Below are 17,579 nucleotides of genomic sequence, written 5' to 3'. Positions count from 1 at the left end.
GTGATGTAGCACTGTGTATACATGTGTGTGTTTGTGTCTGTGGCTGATGGAACCTCTCTGCTCCAGAGCAACTTTGTAACAGTGTCTCCATTGTAGTGTCAGGGTACCTCATGTCCAAATCCTCTGACAGTGTGATGCTGTGGAGCTGTCAGTAGTCATACAGGTGTGGAATATCAGTGTGCTGTCTGGCCTTTGGGTGTCTGTTTCTGCATGAAGTTGTGTCTCTGTCTCTATATGTGTATATGTCAGTAGGATTGTGTTTATGGACCTGGATTTTGTTTAAAATTGCATTCATAGAGATAACACTGATACATTTCATCAATACTAACACTTTATGTAGCCTTTCCCTTTTCCAACAAAGCATAGTAGTGATCTACTGCAATATACACATTTGTACAGCACTTGTTACTCCTACTGCACAATACTGTTTGTGCAAAACCTTTCAGCTCTTTGAAAGACAGCAGGAATGGCATAACCATCTTTTTATTTTTTAAATCTTGTAGTAACATCCATGCAGAACTGACCCTTTTTGGCATCAGCACAGTTTGTTTTTCCAAGCATTTTTTTTCCAGAAGGGATCAGATTTTGCAACGATCAACAGTTTGATTAAACTCATGACTAGGGATGGGTACCGGTATCGTTCTGACATAAACGGTAGTAACCAGACCGAAAAGCAGCGCACATTTCGGTGCTTTATTTTCCTGAGATGTCATACACTTTGAATTCTAGCCAATCATTTTACGTTTCCGAGGATAGTAGGCGGGGCCAGGTACGTACGTTCAGTTAGAGCAGAGCTACAGATTAAAAATGCCCAAGGCGAGGCGTTCAAAGTCAGGCTGTACTTCATAGCAAAATATGCAAACTCAGCAGCCTGCAACAAGTGCTTTAAGCTGATACTGTGATACTGTCAAAGGAGGTAACACCTCAAATCCGATGAAACACCTGGCGACGCATAGCGGTTTTTTTTAAAAACCGAAAAATGCGCCGTATTTGATAGCTTGCTGCGAGACCTCACACCGAGCACATCTACTGCAGGTGGGTTGCCTGTTATCGGACCCAGAGTTAGCAACATCCCCCAAAAACCCGAAGAGGAGAGTCCTGGCCCCTAGCCCTGCCAGTGTAGCAGAAATGATGACAGATGATGATGGCAGCAGCCGTTCTTCTCTGAGTGAGTAGCTTAATGTTGTTCGTGTGTAATTTACGTTGAGTAGGCTAACCACGTTATTACATTAATGCATGCAAGGTGAACTAGCAAACACTGTCGTAGTTACATGCGGCTGTCTTCTTGTTTGATGGCAGATACTCCCTTCACCCTGGCCAAAAAGGCTAAAATGACCAAAGAAAAAGTGGAAAACAGCTGAACATGAGAGGTTTTTAGACAAAGTTGGTGTTTTTTCCATTGTTTAAGCACTGCTTCCAGCCAAGAGTGATACCATATATGCCCTCTAGCTGCAGAAAAGGCTAACATTGTTATCTTTTTACAAAAAGAACAGCTAAACATGAGAGGTTTTTGGACCAATTTTGTGTTCTCCATTCTTTAAGCACCGGTTTGAGCACCGTTTAAGCACCGGCACCGTTTCAAAAGTACCGGTTTGGCACCGGTATCGGATAAAACCTAAACGATACCCATCCCTACTTAGGACCACTGGAACATGATGACTCTGAGAAGGCTAGAGATTAAAGCTAGGTGGCGTGGAGGCTGAGCAGGTGGCTCATATGCCGTAAGGCTGTTGCAGATGCCTGGGTTTGAATCTGCCAAGAGCCATTTTCTGTGTCTTTCCTCTGTTTTCTTTCTAAGCTTTCTGCTCATAATAAAAGCTAAAACACCCCAAAGAATACTTAAAGCTGATCAAAAGAGTGAATGCAGCCTTTGAGACATAGTGTATTGTTGCTATTGGAAACTTTTCTCAAGTTTTCACTAATATATTAGTTTATTTAATTATCAAAAATTCTTCCATTTGTAGATTTGAAATCTAGTTGTAAAGAGATTTCATGTCAGTTAGATTACAGTTGTGATGTGATTCACAGCAGGTAATAACAATCAACAACAATGCAAGATAAGAGTGTTATTGTCCAGGTCTTCATCTGTACTTCAGTATGTTCCAGAAAGAACATATGGTAGTAGCTTGTCCCTTGCACTCTTGCTCTACTTAAATTTTTGTTTACCTCTGTTTGTTGGAAAAGGCTTGGTTTTTATCTTAATTCTGCAGTACTATGATCTAGCAGCAGAAAACTAATGGATGCTTCGCTTTAGACCAGTAACCACTACCTAACTTGCCTCTTCTTTCTTCTCCCTGGTTGTATTCTGTATTGGTGCATGCTTGTCTGCAACATGATATTCTTCTCATTTTTGCACCTTTTTAAACTGTCCTTGTCCCACACACATGTCCAAGCTCATTTGTAAGTCTGTCTTATCCTTTTCTCTCTTGCTGTAATAGTGTATGTGCATGGTCTTGTTTGCAGCTGAATGTGCTTGTACATTTTATCCCTTTGTTGACTCACTTTTGGAGCTGTGGGATAAAAAAAAAGTTGATGTTGAAATGAGTAAATTGCATGACGCATGTGAAGCATGTGAGTGAGTGACAGGGGGAAAGTGATGACAGCACATCTTTCCAGTTTTGTTTTTTTTTTTGTTTTTTTAATATATTTGGTTTTGAGCGTTTTACTTTAAATATTGCAAATTGTCTCTAATACAACTTTTTTTTGGTCTGCTGTTTGGGCTGGACAGCTTGCCAGAGTACAAAGCTGCCACAAGTATAAAGCTAACTCAAGCTCAATGGCACTATACTTTCCCTTCTTTCATGATATTTAAAGCTGGTAGTATAAATTGTACATAGTCAGTTTTTTTTATTCACTCTATACAAGGAGTAAGGAGTATTTTCTGGTTTCACTAATGTCACAGTAGACTCTATTACTATATCAGTGCCCTGGAAACATGGCTTTCCAACACTAGTTAGTGATTCCACCGTTTAAGTATACTTGGTTAAGAGGCTCTTTCTTGTTTCTTCTTATCTAATCTTCATATATCTGGTTATTTCTAACGTTAATCATTTAATCCAGATGTTGTTTGTACAGTTACATATACAGAAGTACGTAAGTACATCAAGGTTAAAAATAATTTGTTGAAAATTACACAAACTCAGCGACTGATTTTGTTTAACTGTAAATCCAGCACATAACATAACACAGTAATTGAGGTGTGCACATCAGACTTGTCGAAATGAAAGCCTATCGTAATAACTAGATTGACTGTTGAAGGCCTACAGTCACAGCTCGGTAATCCAACGCGAACACATACTGCATCTGTAAATGCATGTGGGTGAACACATGCACACTCACCTGTCGGTATCTGTCAGTTTGATGCGAGGCATCTGTGGGTTTTATTTACCAACAGACTTGTGCTTTACCCTGTGAGCAGCCCCAGTATAACAGTTCAGATTCACCTTTGCTGTCTTCTTGCATATCACACTGTCTCTCAGTCTCACAGTCAGCCTCCAAGCTCATCTCATGTGCCTAGTGAGCATGCTGTTCACTATATGAAAAACTCTGGGTAGAAGAAACCCCAGTAGCACCCATACCTTGTATGTCTCAGGAAAGCAGGATGGAAGGAGGTGTTGATAGTGACAAGGTAGTGGGTAGTCTTGATAGTAGAGTGGAGAGCAGTGTTAAGATCACTTGCAGCCTTTTCTAGCCAGCCCTGTGCCTTGCTGCTAAGCGGGGCCCGTTGCCAGTGCTCGCAAAGGCTGTAATGAGTTTATTTCATGTCGGCTGTGAAAGTGCCCGTCTCTGTCTCGCAGGCACTCAAACAGAGCTGAGACCCATAAACACAAAGTGCAGTGTGTAAATCCCCACAGCCTGACATCTCCCAGCCTGCCCTCTATGGCTTCTGAGCATCTCTTTATCGAGACAGAGAAGGGAGAGGTGAGATCCTCACTTACCCTCTGAGAAGACATGAATAGCCTGGAGACAATGTGCAGGGCAGCTTCCTCATGGAAGACCACAAGCACTGCACTCTTTATCTTCTCCTGCTTATGCTTGTCTCTGCTCAGTAAGCGTGGTTTTTTTTTTTTTCGTGTCGGTAGCAGACCTCTGTGGAAATATATCAAAAAGTCAACTGTTGTACAGAAGATGATGTTTGTTGTGCAGCAGTGTTCCAAAAAGGTACAGCATGCTAGTGTAAAGTTGCATTCTCTTGGGGATGTTGTCTTTATGCTATATGAGTTGATTTCATTTAGTGCATACAGCTTTATAAACCAAAGATTATGTAGGCACAGGTGAATAAAACCCCCCATAACAAAACAACAATTTTGTGCTTTTGTATATGTTTTACATGCATTGCTACCATTATATTCCAAATGATTTTTTTTAGAGGGCAATCCAATATCTCTTTTTTCCGTATTTAAATATATGTAGATTTCTGCTGTTTGCACTTAAACGTATAAATGATTTCGGTTGTAAGCAGCAGCAGATCAAAAACCACGTGTGCTCATTCGCTTTGGCTTGTGGTGCTTCACCTCTGACGAATAGGACATCAGATGTGCGTTTTCCATGACGTCAGCCGGCCTAGCTTGCCCTCCTCTCCTGTCCAATCCCCTCCCCTTGATGCAATGCAAAATTCCCCCCTTGTGTTCTCTTTCCAAACCCAAGTCGGTGTCTCTACACAAGGTCCCTGTGTAGAGCTGTGTCCTCACAGGGCCTTGGAGTGAGTGGTAGGTCACTGCTTAAAGAAGCAGTGAATGAAAGAGGTGGGAAGAGGTGGAGATGTAGAATGAGAGAGGGGAGTTTCTATCTCTCTCTCTTCTCTGACATGGCTCTGGTCCGGGTTGAGGGATTAGTGTGTGAGGCTCCACCACAGCCTCTTCCTTGGCTTGTTTCCAGATATTATCTTTAAGTGTGAGCTAACACCAGCCTCTCTTTCTTATTCCCCTCTTCCCTTCCCCCTTCGTGTACGAACTCAGTGGTGTGAGTCATCCCAGGCTGCTCGGGGAGTGATTTAATTGCTCTCTCTCCTCCTCCCTCAACATGCATGTCTCGTAGAGGCCGTCACTGACCCTCTACTTATACAAAAAATACCATCAACCTGTTCATTGCCACAAAGGTTGGACTGTCTTCTAAGACAGTGCCAATACAAACTCTAGAAATTTGCTCAGTTATCCCCATTGGTGGCGACAGAATGCCACCTGCTTCTGCCACGCTTTGGTGTGATAACCCTTCTGTATTGTGTAGCCATGCTGAGTGAATGTGTGCACAGTATAGGGAGATAGAAAACACCCACAACAACAGTAGAGCTTTTGTAATCACAGAAAAAAAGCCTCCTGCCATTTTCACCTTGAGGATAAGAGAATTGTTGTGACTGGCACTTTGTTGGTGCAGACACTCTGAGGTAATACCAACTCATTAACCTATGACACAGATATGATGGTCTTCTGTAAGAGAAACAGTTTTGTGCTTTTGCTTTTATGTTACTGTTTTTGCTTTATGCAGCGTGTCCTTCACTGTAACTTTTTTACTTGGGTAAAAACACAGAAACCTCATTGTGTTTTCAGTTTTAGCCATTTATATGCAGTTGTATTCTGCATACAAGAGATTCTACTAGCATAAATCGACGCTTTTTTCCTTTCCTCATCTGCAGTTGAGAGGTAATCCAGTAGGTGGCACTGTTCCTGCAGAGGAGCAGGGTATTGGGGGGTGTAATGTGGAGGCCACCTTGCTGGGATTGGCTGAATGTGATTGAAAATAGGTCTGCCTTGACTTAGCAATATCCATCCATATATGAACCCTCTCAGATGAAAGACTTGTTTGTTGTTAATAGGCAAAGTAATTACTGCACCTCTGCAGCAGTCAAATATCCTTCATAGCAAAGTGATTCAACATTGACATTGGCTGTGAGATAGACAGAGCTCAAAAAGGGGTGCTGAGGCTAAAATGACGCTGTGATTATAACAATTAGAGAGCCTGAGCATAGAGTGTATTGCTCCAGGGGCCGACTGGCTTTTTTCTCTCCTGTGATGCTGATGAGTGTCTCAGAGTTGTATAACAGCAGACAGGGATCAATGGAGAATGCTGACTCTTGAGAATACCATGGATGTACTTTAGACTGCCTGCAATGGCTACTAATCCACAATGATTATGCTGTGTCTTTGTGCTTGGCCTAGTCTAGACAGACAAAATGCATACATACAGATGCACAGCCTCTGAGTACGAAGCACAGTCACTTTTTAGTCTCCGAAAACACACGTTTCTGCATTTATGTTCCACCGCTATCACCACCAAAGTCTTTTTAGATTTAACTAACATTTAACCTAAAGCTATACTGATGTTGTTGCTTCCGTTGCTGAGTTTCAGCACACTGAGCCATCGCCAGGAGGCAAGGCCTATAGGAACACAAAGTCCTAATGCTTACCTCCAGATCTCCACTCTTCATCCCCCTCTCGCCTTCATCTCGTCTCGCCTTTTCTATGCTACTGTGCTGCCCAAAGTGGATGTTTCAGTCACAGCATCCATTTCAAAATGCAGCATTGATTTCATTTTCAAAGACATTCACATTTGAGTAGGTGTCAGTCTTTCACATTTGAACACTGAATTAATACTGTGATTCAGTGAATACTTTATGTTTATACTACACATGAGCCAAATAGTCTTTAATAATACTATTTATTGTTTATTTTAGGCTAGCCAAGGGACAAAGAGATAATGCTTGGCATGCATGATTGGCATAGTAAAGGCTTCTGACTACAGATGTCTGCTGGAAAAATGTCCAAAAGTATATTTAATAAATTAATTTTTTTTCTGTTGCTGACAGAATACAACATTTCTTTACAGTACTGGTATTTTTCCCAGTGTTTTCTTTTTATTTATACTCATGTAATGCTTGTTCTTTCTTATAGCTGTGTTGGAACTGAATGTCCCAGAGCAGCCAGTTGTGGCGTTGCACTCCAGCGATGTGGTACTCAACTGCTCCTTTAACCACACCAACCCCTTCAACCTGTCCGATCTGAGTGTCTTCTGGCAGTTGACAGACACACAACGCAGTGTGCATAGGTACTTGGAGGGACACGACCAGCTGGCAGACCAGGCAGAGAGATTCGCCAACCGTACCAGACTGTTTCCCAACCAGCTGGGCCTGGGCAATGCTTCACTCCTACTAAGCAGGGTGGTGGTGGCTGATGAAGGCAGCTATACCTGCTTTGTGAGGGTGCAGGACTTTGGCAGCGCTGCTTTGCTGCTGCAGGTGGCTGGTAAGTCAAGCTGTGATGTCTGTGACACATTAAAATGCACAAAGTGTGAAAAGTGTTTTTCAAGATCGATAAATGCTATATTCTACATTCGTGGTGTAATGGAATCATAATTTCCGTAGGGATTAATGAAGTATTCTCATTCTGATTCTTGAATTAGGCTAAAGAAATAGAGTTGCACATTTTTATGAATTCACCTTGATCTAGTATCGCTAACAACAACTACATAATGAGCATATATGCACCAGTTAAATATAATCAATTTAACTTTCGTACAATTAACTTCTTTGGGATAAATTCCTTTCTCAAGATGTAAACAGTTTCCTCTGGGCTATTAAGCATTGATTTTGGTCAAACATTGATTCTGTCATCATTATCTGATGACATTGATTATTAGCCGTTGTTATGGTCAATCAGCCATCGCTAACATCTTCTCTTCTGGGTAACCACACATCCCACTTTGACAGCAGGGATTCTTCTTTTTATTTGTAGTGGTACTTTGTGCCTTTCATCCCTTCTCACATTTCTGTATCTGTTGTGAGTTTGTTTCTGTTTTATGCATCAGGCAGTGCTAATGAATATGTTTCATATGTATTCTTTTTTTCCCCCTCTGCCGGGGAAAGGGACAGCACTGCCTCCAACGGTGACAAATTGGTTTCATTTTATGCATTAGAATGATAGGTATTCTATTTTTAGCCAGCATTTAAAGTAACACTGCAGATTTCCTTCAGCTGCGCTGAAAGAAAATGAATGGAACTCTCAACGGAAATCTGTCAGTCAAATGGACAGCTGAGGAAGTTAGTGTGTGCCACACTATATCCGTCTTCGTATTGAGAGTCCACTTTTCAAAAAGCAGCACAAACTTATTTCATCTCGCCCTCAGCTCCACCCCATTGTTTGTTGTGCAATGATTGGTTCTGGGAATACAGCAGCCTCTTTCTTCGCCACCTCTGTACTCATGCTTCAGCTCAAGGGATTGGAAAAGCGTGATTCTAGCCGAGGCTGACGACTCACCCCTCACCTCCACCCCTCTACACTCTTTTCTGTGCCATAGGCTGAGTCGTCCCAAATCTCTCAGCATGGCAGTTTTCTCCCAGGCCTCCTCCTCACTCGCTTGCACTATATTTTTCTTTCTGGGAGTGGCTCAGTGCTTTGGGTCTCCAGAGAGAGTGGCGTTAGAGTGTAGAGATGCAGCATCAGGATGTGCCGCAGATGCTGTCTGTGGGATCTTAAGCACTGTGTTATGCTAAGCTCCCTAAATATAATTAAGAATTTAATGGGAATCATGTCAAACAGTTCCCAGGGTGACACTCACTGCAGAGAATCTAAAACTAGTGAATTCAGTATGGCTCTGCTGCTCTCTTATCCCTATTCTCACCTGTCTTTACTCATCCTAGTCCTCTTTTTTTTCTTCACTCCCTCCTTCAGTCCTAACCCATCTCTTATCTTTCTTTGTGTGCACATTTTCTTCCCCAGCACCCTATTCCAAGCCCGTGGTGACTTTAGAGCCTCAATCCAACCTGCGGCCAGGTGATGAGGTTGCCCTGACTTGTGTTTCCTATGGTGGTTATCCTGAGGGTGATGTCATATGGCAGGACGCGGGCGGGCGCAACCTGACAGAGAATATCACCACTTCAGTTGTGGCCAATGGAGAAGGGCTGTTTACCGTGACCAGTGTATTAACAGTGGTGCTGGAGCCCAACAGTACCTACAGCTGCCGACTGATCAACCCAATACTTGGAGAGGAGGGCTACATCTCCGTTACAGTCACAGGTGGGATTTATAAAAGTTTTCTCATTCATGTGGGGAGCGAACAAGCAAATTCTCATTGGTTTCCAATGTTTTTTAACGTAACCAGCTTACACTGCATTTTTTTTGTTCATTCATAAATATGTAGCATTCCTTATTAAAGTCTTGTACGCTTTTGTTAATCAATCAATGAGTTGAATTTTCTGCTGTGGATGCTTAACTTTTTTCTCCCTTTCTAAGTCACAGTAATGATATAAAGAAATGAATGAGAAATAATGAAATGTCCAATTATGGTCCAATAAGCATAACCTATCAGTTCTTGTGCATTGTTAAATTAGATCAGTGAGTTATTATTTCCCTAAGCATAGTCAAATAGCTATTCAGCAGATAATGAAAGAATGTGCAGTAAGAAGCAATTGGCCTCCCAGCAGCTGTCTGCAGGAAGCATTTGCTAACCAGGGATCAGGATGATGTGCTGTCCTCTCTTTCATTGTTTTATGTAATCTTTAGCAATATGTGTGACAGTACCTGTATGACAGGTCTAATAGTCTCCTACACCCACCCACCCACCACCACCTACCATCCATGTCCCCCCTGCGCTGCTGGTGTATTCTATGTGTTAAGTGCAAGGAGAGTACCGTGTAAGGTGGGCCAAGGCTGGGTCTCTAATGGGAGCAGCACTGTGTGAAATGGCTCATAAATAAGTAGAGGTGGCCTGAGCCTGCTCTCTGGGCTGAAGCTGGTGCTGGAGCTTGGGTTGTTGAGGCGGAGGTCGAGGCAGAGGTCAGGGAGTGCTGCTCCACTGGGCTGGGAAATGACTGTGCTGTCTGGAAACAGGATGGCCGATTGGCAGGACTGGATGGCTGAGGGAAGGTGGCCTTTCTAACAATTTAGTTGGCCTCTTTTAAAACAGCACAGATAACCAGTCAGAAGTACCATTGGGGGAGTAGAAAGGTATTAAAAACACGGTGTGAATGAAATACGACTGAAGGGAAGTAAAGTAATTGTTAAAATAGTCTGTGGTGGCTATTACCCTTCTCCATTTGCTGGATTGATGGACTATTTCTGGTTTTGCTGAGATAGATATAATAGCATTGTTTTCTTTCACTCCTCTGTTTCCTCTCTACAAACAAAAGTCTTCCATTTTGAAAAATGTTGATGAAGCCTTCTGGGCTAGTGATTTAAAAGGTCATGCAGTTGGTCTTTTTGTTTTTTCTAGGAGAGGCAAGTCAATACCACAACAATATTTTTCTTATTTATTTGCATAGCTTTTATTAATAATACAGCCTGTACACGGGAATCCAGACATTTAAACGTTACAGATTTGTTCCCTGATGGTAAAGCTATTCTTATATATCATTCTACAGTTTTGGTTTTTTCCCCAAACGAAACATCAAAGAAAACCTGTGTCAAGAAACCCAATCAAAGAAGACAACAAAAACCAAAATAGTCCAAAAATGTGTCTGGCTAAAGACCGCGTTGAAACTTGTTGTAACAAACGGAGACAACAAAAGAAGCAAATCCACAAATAAACTAGGGGAACCCTTAATTAAAGCAGTGGTGATTGCAATTTTCAGCAACTGGGTGCACATGAATAAGAGTAATTTCTCAGTAGGAGCGGCAGCACAGCTTGATGATGGCCCAAGTTGTAAGTAAACACACAGAAGATTTATAGTATTTTGTGTGTCACGATACAAGAGGGCTTGTTTGAAATGAAAATGTATTTGCATTTGTTTACAACAGCTGGTGTGTACTTAACAGTTTGTGTAATTAATTCTGACCTAGCAGAACTCTTCTGCTGGAGTAGCAGAGTGTGCCGAGCTTGAGTTGATATTGCGAATGCGCTTGCTGTATACACTTAGGAACAGCACACCACACTCAGGCAGGGATGAATCCTATTATAAGAATGGGTGAAATCTGCTTAAAATTCTAAATGGACTATGAATGTGGGGGGGAAAAAAGAGTAAGAAATAAGAGAGTAAAGAGAGAGCGTGAGAGAGAGAGATGAGAAGAGGTAAAGTGTGAACAAGCATGTTCAAATTTCACACTCTCCCCAGTCTTTGATTGAAAAATTACAATAGTAATACAAATCTCCCCCAGGCAGAACACAAGTTTGACAAGGTTAATTTTGAGAAAATGAACCCTTTACCCAAACTGAGCCAAGCACTATGTAGTCTGGCATGAGCTACATGTTGAGAGTCTGTGTAAAGTGTTCCTTAACACATACTCATACCTCTTTTCCTGTTAGTACAATTTAAACTTCTGCACCATAAACATCTTAACTTCCAACAAAGCATTCACACAGCATATGCAGATATCATCAGACATCTCTGAGACTGTTTTAGCAATGCCCTGCAGAGTGCTGGTCAGCTTTTAAGCTGAGGTCCTGGAGTAGAGAACGTTTTTTGTGTTGCTGGGATATTGATAAATTTGCAGAGTGAAGCACAGATTAGGTGTGGGGAGACCCACAGGAATAGTTGGTATTAATGAACAGTTGAATGATGGAAAGGCGCAGCCTCTGTCCTCAAATGAACCGTTGCCTATTTGTTTGCCTGGACAGTGTGCCTGTGAACCTCCCTCCCTTCCCCCCTTCTCTTTTCTTGAGGCCGTTCACTGTCTCACACTCGCAACCTATTCTGACCACTTTGTTCTTGTCAAAAACAATTATGTTTTGGGGATCAGCAGTTTGTCTCCTATCATTGTTTTTTTCTGATTTCCAGATCCTTTTCTGAATGTAGAGCTTTAGCAGTGTATCCCATCTTCTGGAGCTGTGTGATTGCTGCAGTGTGTTGTCTGATGGCTGGGTTTCAGGACTGTCACTGAACACCCCCTCCAGCACCACCCCCACTCCGTCTGCTTGCTCTCTCAATGTGAAAGGCACCATTTCCCCGGCATTGCTCTGCTGGCACAGCATTTACAGTGAAAAGTGTGCCGATGGAGATCGAGTGAGGAAAGGAAGGAGATAGAGAGATGATGTAGGGAGATAGAGGGAGCAAGGGAGGCAGAGTTAGGAGGGGTATGAAGTAGATGACAGAAAGTAAGATGGAAACAACAATGTTTGCTGAGCCCAGAGCTGTGGCATTTATGACCTGACACACTGGAGATAGACTTGCAGATGGAATGTGAGGCCATCCCACCCAGCACGGAAAATTTCCTGCTGGATTTTACTATCTTTACACATTTTTCAAGGTTTCATTGGGTAGCAGAGTTAGTTAAAGGTTAGCACTGTTGTTTTGTACACTGCGTGAACAATCATTGGGAAAATGACTATTTTTAACCACCTCATTTTTTTTTTCTTTTCTTTTCTTTTTTTTTTTACATTTTCCAACTCTTAATATTTTAGCCATGATTGGGTCTTTTTCAGATTTAATTCAGTAAGTACCCTTATTTGTGTAAAGAGGAATGGAGCAGCCTCTGAGGTGATTACCACCTTGTGTTAAGACTTCCATGATCATTAGGCAGCTTCACCGGCTCAACTAAAATTGCCTCAAAACCAGCACCCTACTACCTTATTGTGAAAATGTTGGTGTGACCCTAAAAAAGGTTTTGCTGTGGAGCAAAAGTATTAAAGAAAAACTTTTTCTAGAATGTCCTCTGTCAAGTGCTCAAAGGCATTGTGTAGTTCTTTGTAGACCCTAGCTAAGGAAGCTAGGTAAAAGGGCAGTTTACAGTTTCTTAAGTTATTTTATACTGATCCGTGTAGGGTAATTCTTTATTGGTATTTAAATAATCCTTAATATTAGGAGCAGCTTGGTGGTACTTGATCACTTTGATGAAAGACCTAGTGTGTCTTTGATGGTAGGAGAAACTCGATTCCTCTGTGGTTCCTTCGGAGCTCAAGAGAAAACCCACACAAGCACAGCGAACATTTTAACTTCTCTGCCCTGACAGGGGTGGAAACCCAGAATCTTCTTGGTGTGAGACAATGTGCTGATGGCACAAATGGTTGGGATTGGCTTTGTTTGTGTGTGTTTTGCTTGCTTTGCAACAATCACCAATCTTCTTGCTCGTAAGCAGTACATGACATTTTTTACCATGCATGAACCCTAACTCTAACTAATACTAACCGCCCTTAAATCCCTTTCAGCTCATAATATCTAAAGGATTGCTCAACTCATTCGGCTTTATGAAAGGCTCTTATGCAAATACATGCCTGATGGTGAACATTAATGTTTTATACCTTAACAGTTTCTTTCTGAGAGTCTTTTCTGGGCAACCCACAAACTTTTGCCTGCAGTGTATCCCCAAGGAGATTGTTTGTTACTGTATAATTGTGAAACAAATGCATACATATTCAACCTTCGCTGGGTAAATCAAGGTTAAAAAGTATTTTTAATTGCTATACAAACATTGACCTTTGTCAGGCAGACGGATTCTAACACAGGTGCTAATGGTAAGTGGGGTTTGTGAAAATATTCTGTATTCATTCCACTTAGAAGTATTATTTTACATCATTAGATGTGTGCCAGCTTGCTTCTTACAACTTTTTTCAGTCTGTGTCATTACGTTTTCAAAGCTTAATCCTGGCATCATATTGCCATCTAAATAGCCACCTGCCAGACTCATTCAACTCATAAAACACCCAGCTCTCTGCTGTTTCTAAGACTTTCAATGACTGTTTTCTCAGAATGTTGTCATATACGTTATTTATTTTCTCCTAGAATCCCTGAAGAAAAAATTGTGCAGCAGTTTGAAACATTAATGTATCTCAAATTGAAGTAAAAGCATTGCTGTACTCCAGTTGCTAAAGGGCTAAACAGAAAGATGCAGTATCTGCTGCTTTAAAGTTTCTCTCATTAGAGTAGCTGTTGTGGTGAAATGTAGTAATTGCAATTATTCATGACATATTTTACAAGCATGTTTGCATCTTACTTCAGTAGGATCTCTTATCAAAAGCTCTGTCCGTCAATGTTGGGGGAATATTTTGCCCCAAATCAAGGTTTTGCTTCTAGATTCCGCAACAAACCACTGTGTTGGCCCTGGTTCTCTGTTGAACAAAGTCTAATTTAAATGCAATTAACAGAGCCGTCAGAGAAACAGAAAAAAAACAGTATAAATGAATCTGTTGTCAGCAGAGCAGCAAGCAAGCAAGTTTCTCGACTGTATTAATTAGTGTCCAGTGCACAAACAGGCCTTCTTCCTCTTGCTGAATGTATGCTCTGTGTTATCTGCAGCCCAGCTAGGGAAAACAACCCAATAGACAGATGAAGTAATGTAGGCAATCTAAAATAAATTCAGGTAGGCAGCAATGCACCATTGTAAGCACATTAATTCCTATCAGGATTATTAACTCCAGGCCACTTGCTGCTGTCAGTGCTCTAAGACGTCCTCTTCTGGGCCTTCAGTATAGGAAATTTTATCCCTGTATTATGGCCCAGGCAATGTTATTTGTCATGGTCCCAGTACTGTTAGCAGCTCTGAGGGATTGTTGGGTTATATTCCGTTGTGGGCAGTTGCTGATCTGTGTGGTTTTGCAAAGCTTTTGGCATTGTCAGGTTGTCAGAATGTTTTTCTTTGCTACAATTAAAAGCAACACTGACCTACAGTCAGGTTTCTGAGCTTTTGGGCAATAACACATTTGTTGTAATTGTGACTCTGGTCATCACCACAACTGATTTGAAATGAAGCAGTCGAGGTGATATAACAGTTACCCATTTTTACATTTTTCATAGGCTGAAAAATAATTGGAAACTTGACTGATATGCAGTACTGTGGCCATGTGTGACCTGGCTTTTTGTTATTTAATGACAAATTAAGGAAATAAACTGGTGTGAAATTATTTCCAATTGTTCAATTTACCTTTGATAGGGCTTTCTATAAACTCTCAGTATGTTGACCAGAGAGGTGCTACAAAAGAAGCTGTCATTGTGGCGAAAAGAAAACAGACCAATTTAGAGCAATGGCAAAAACTTTAGGAGAGGCCAAATCAACAATTTGGCACAGTCTTAAAAAAAGAAGAAATACTCTTTCCTATTTGATCAAGAAATACCCCTTTACAGACAAGTAAGGACACTTGTTTAGGCATGTCATTGTCAAGTCCACAAACAGTGCATTCATGAATGTAATGAGGGTTTACCTGTCAGTGGTAGCACTCAAGAACAGGAAGTAGACTTTGCTAGTAAACATCCAAAAGGATTCTTTAGACAAATGAAGCCAAGATGAACTTGTACCACCGTGATCACATGAGAATATTATGGGGATGGGAAGGAAGCATTCATTATTCAGAACATATCAAATCACCTATCAAACATGGTAAAGGTAGACTTGGCTTTGTATGTCTGCAAATGGCTCAGCAGTGTTAACTGTTGATAGAAGCTGAAGCATTTTTGCTTCTTTGGTTAAATGCTACTAAGCTAGTAGACCAGCAATTCATTATGTATATTACTTCACTTTTTTATAGTGGTGATATAGAAAGGCAAAATTCTGAAAATTGTAAACTGTCCAAAAAGCTTAGGACCCTGGCTAGAGCATTTCTTACTACATAGGGAATTTTTCCTCTCTTTTATGTTCAGTATTTTATCTTCTAAGAACAGTTTCTGTCTATGTGCATTTACACACAGACTACATTAGTGAATGAATGTGTCTAGTTTCTACAAGACTACACCTCTCAGTTTTTATTTTGGTCTTCTGTATTTAATCAAAACGGGGTCCAGCTTTGGCATTGTACCAACACAGTATGACGTTAGCCTCTGCTGCCTTCCCACAAAGTAGAGGTTGACATCTTTATGTCTGTTCCCAGCCTGGTGGAAACCTGTCTCTCTATGTCTACCCTCGCTTTTCTTTTCAGGACACTGTATTTATGATGGTAGTAAACACACAAAAGTCCTCTTTTGTTATTGATCGATTTCATTTTGATTCGGACTCATAGCATGGACTATCATTGGGACCAGTCGGGGCCTGCAGTGTACATTTCACACAGCTCCCTGTAAATCCTGTAAGAGGGATTGGTTTCGGGAGGTCTGGCATCTGTCTTGGCTTCACAATATGAAATCATATTAGTTTCAGCTTTTTAGAGTTGCTGGGAGAATAACCACCAACGAATGACTGGGCACACCTTCAAAGTTTGGTTATTTAATTATTCAGCCCATTTATTTGATGTTTAAACTCTGCACCTGATAACACTATGAATTATTGTCCTGCAAAGGATGTTTGCAACCTCAGTAAATTGCTTTGTTCTGTGCATGCAAGCAGTCCAAATTAGTGCCTGGCAACACACAAAAACCATTGTCTAGCGCTATAATGTGTTTTCAATTAGGAGTCGTTGAGAGATTTAGCTTATTCTCGGGATAGGTGACTCTTTTCTTCAATAGCTCTAGAGAGCAGTAATTGATTGCCAAGTGTGAAATGGAAGTTAAGAATGGACTGAGTGTGGCTGTGTCCCAAAGGAGAGTGGTTTTGAGCAAGCATATGCTGGACTCGCTCACCTCTCTTTGTACTGACAGCTCGACTTGAAACTACGTAAGCACCCGCTGACTCACTGCATGAAAAGAAACGCACCTATTACAGAGCCCTTTATTTCAACCCCTAGTGTCAAATATCACAGTAATAACTGTGATTAAGCCATGCTGTGGCCGTGCTCCTTATGATACCAGTTTGAATGGACAGTAGTTCAGCATGACTTACATCCCCTTCACGTTGCATTAATATCTTCCTGCTGGCTTGGAGTTTGTAGCCATGCCTGTCTCCCTATTGCCTGACAACTTGCAGCTCATTACAGACAAACTGTCCACAAGGAAGCAAACTCGCTCCACTTACCTTATTAATATTGTCAACTGTGTTTAATTTCATCACTTGGCCTTCTCATGTGTGATGCCGCAGTAAGTGCAACTCTTTGTCAGTGGCACAGACAGCTCAGTGACCCACACCACAAGAGTCTGTCATATCTATAATGTATCTGTCTCCACACTTTCAGTCAGTGACTCTGCCGGAATAAGAGTGATGCTATTTGTTGGGTTATTTTCCAAATGTGGCTGTTAGAGGGGTCAAGTGAAACCAAACAGGGTTTGGATCATTCACTGTACTATGAGTGTGTTGTGGAACCAGGAACTTCCAAGCTATGTCCAAAGGTAGCAAAATCCACTTACAACTGAAAATATTGTTTGATAGGTATTTAACTTTAAAAGTGATTTTCTGATTGGACATAGCTAGGATAAGGCTTTGTACAAAGACAAGCAGAATGGCCAAAACTGCAGCCATATCTGATTTTTATTTTACAGTTCAGATATGAGAGTGGTGTCTAGGCAAGATTAATTTAATACATCTAAGCTATCTGTATCATAACAATACTAATATACATTACTGTAAACATTTGGAATGCCAAATTTTCAAGTTTTTTATTTTATTTAATTTGGCTTGTGAAATGAAAAAAAACAAACAAAATAAATAACCACTGCATACATTTTCAGTGTACTATCTTTATATAAAAAAAAATTAAACAGAACTCTAGCATGCTGTTTTGCTTACTACGTGTACAGTTAATTAATCATGTTCCAGTCCATCCAACCTCTGTGGGCAACTTCTCATTTTCTCATATACATTTAGAGGCTTAAGCTTTTGGACAGTTACATTTTCCTTTTCTCTGTCCTCCACCACATG

General features: G+C 41.1%; 1 protein-coding gene across 1 annotated transcript in view; it reads left to right on the top strand.

Annotated features, from left to right (window-relative positions):
- Nucleotides 1-17,579, top strand: part of cd276 (CD276 molecule) — a 72,463-nt gene that overhangs the window by 10,024 nt on the left and 44,860 nt on the right. The window contains exons 3-4 of the mRNA XM_005748905.1: nt 6,888-7,238; nt 8,712-9,008. Of these exons, the coding sequence (XP_005748962.1) occupies nt 6,888-7,238; nt 8,712-9,008 (648 nt within the window). The remainder of the gene's footprint in view (nt 1-6,887; nt 7,239-8,711; nt 9,009-17,579) is intronic.

This window comes from Pundamilia nyererei, unplaced genomic scaffold, assembly GCF_000239375.1.
Source record: "Pundamilia nyererei isolate P.nyererei 1_Seehausen unplaced genomic scaffold, PunNye1.0 scaffold00233, whole genome shotgun sequence".
NCBI lineage: Eukaryota > Metazoa > Chordata > Actinopteri > Cichliformes > Cichlidae > Pundamilia > Pundamilia nyererei.
The sequence above is the reverse complement of the archived record's forward strand: the minus strand, read 5'-3'. Positions and strand labels throughout refer to the sequence as shown.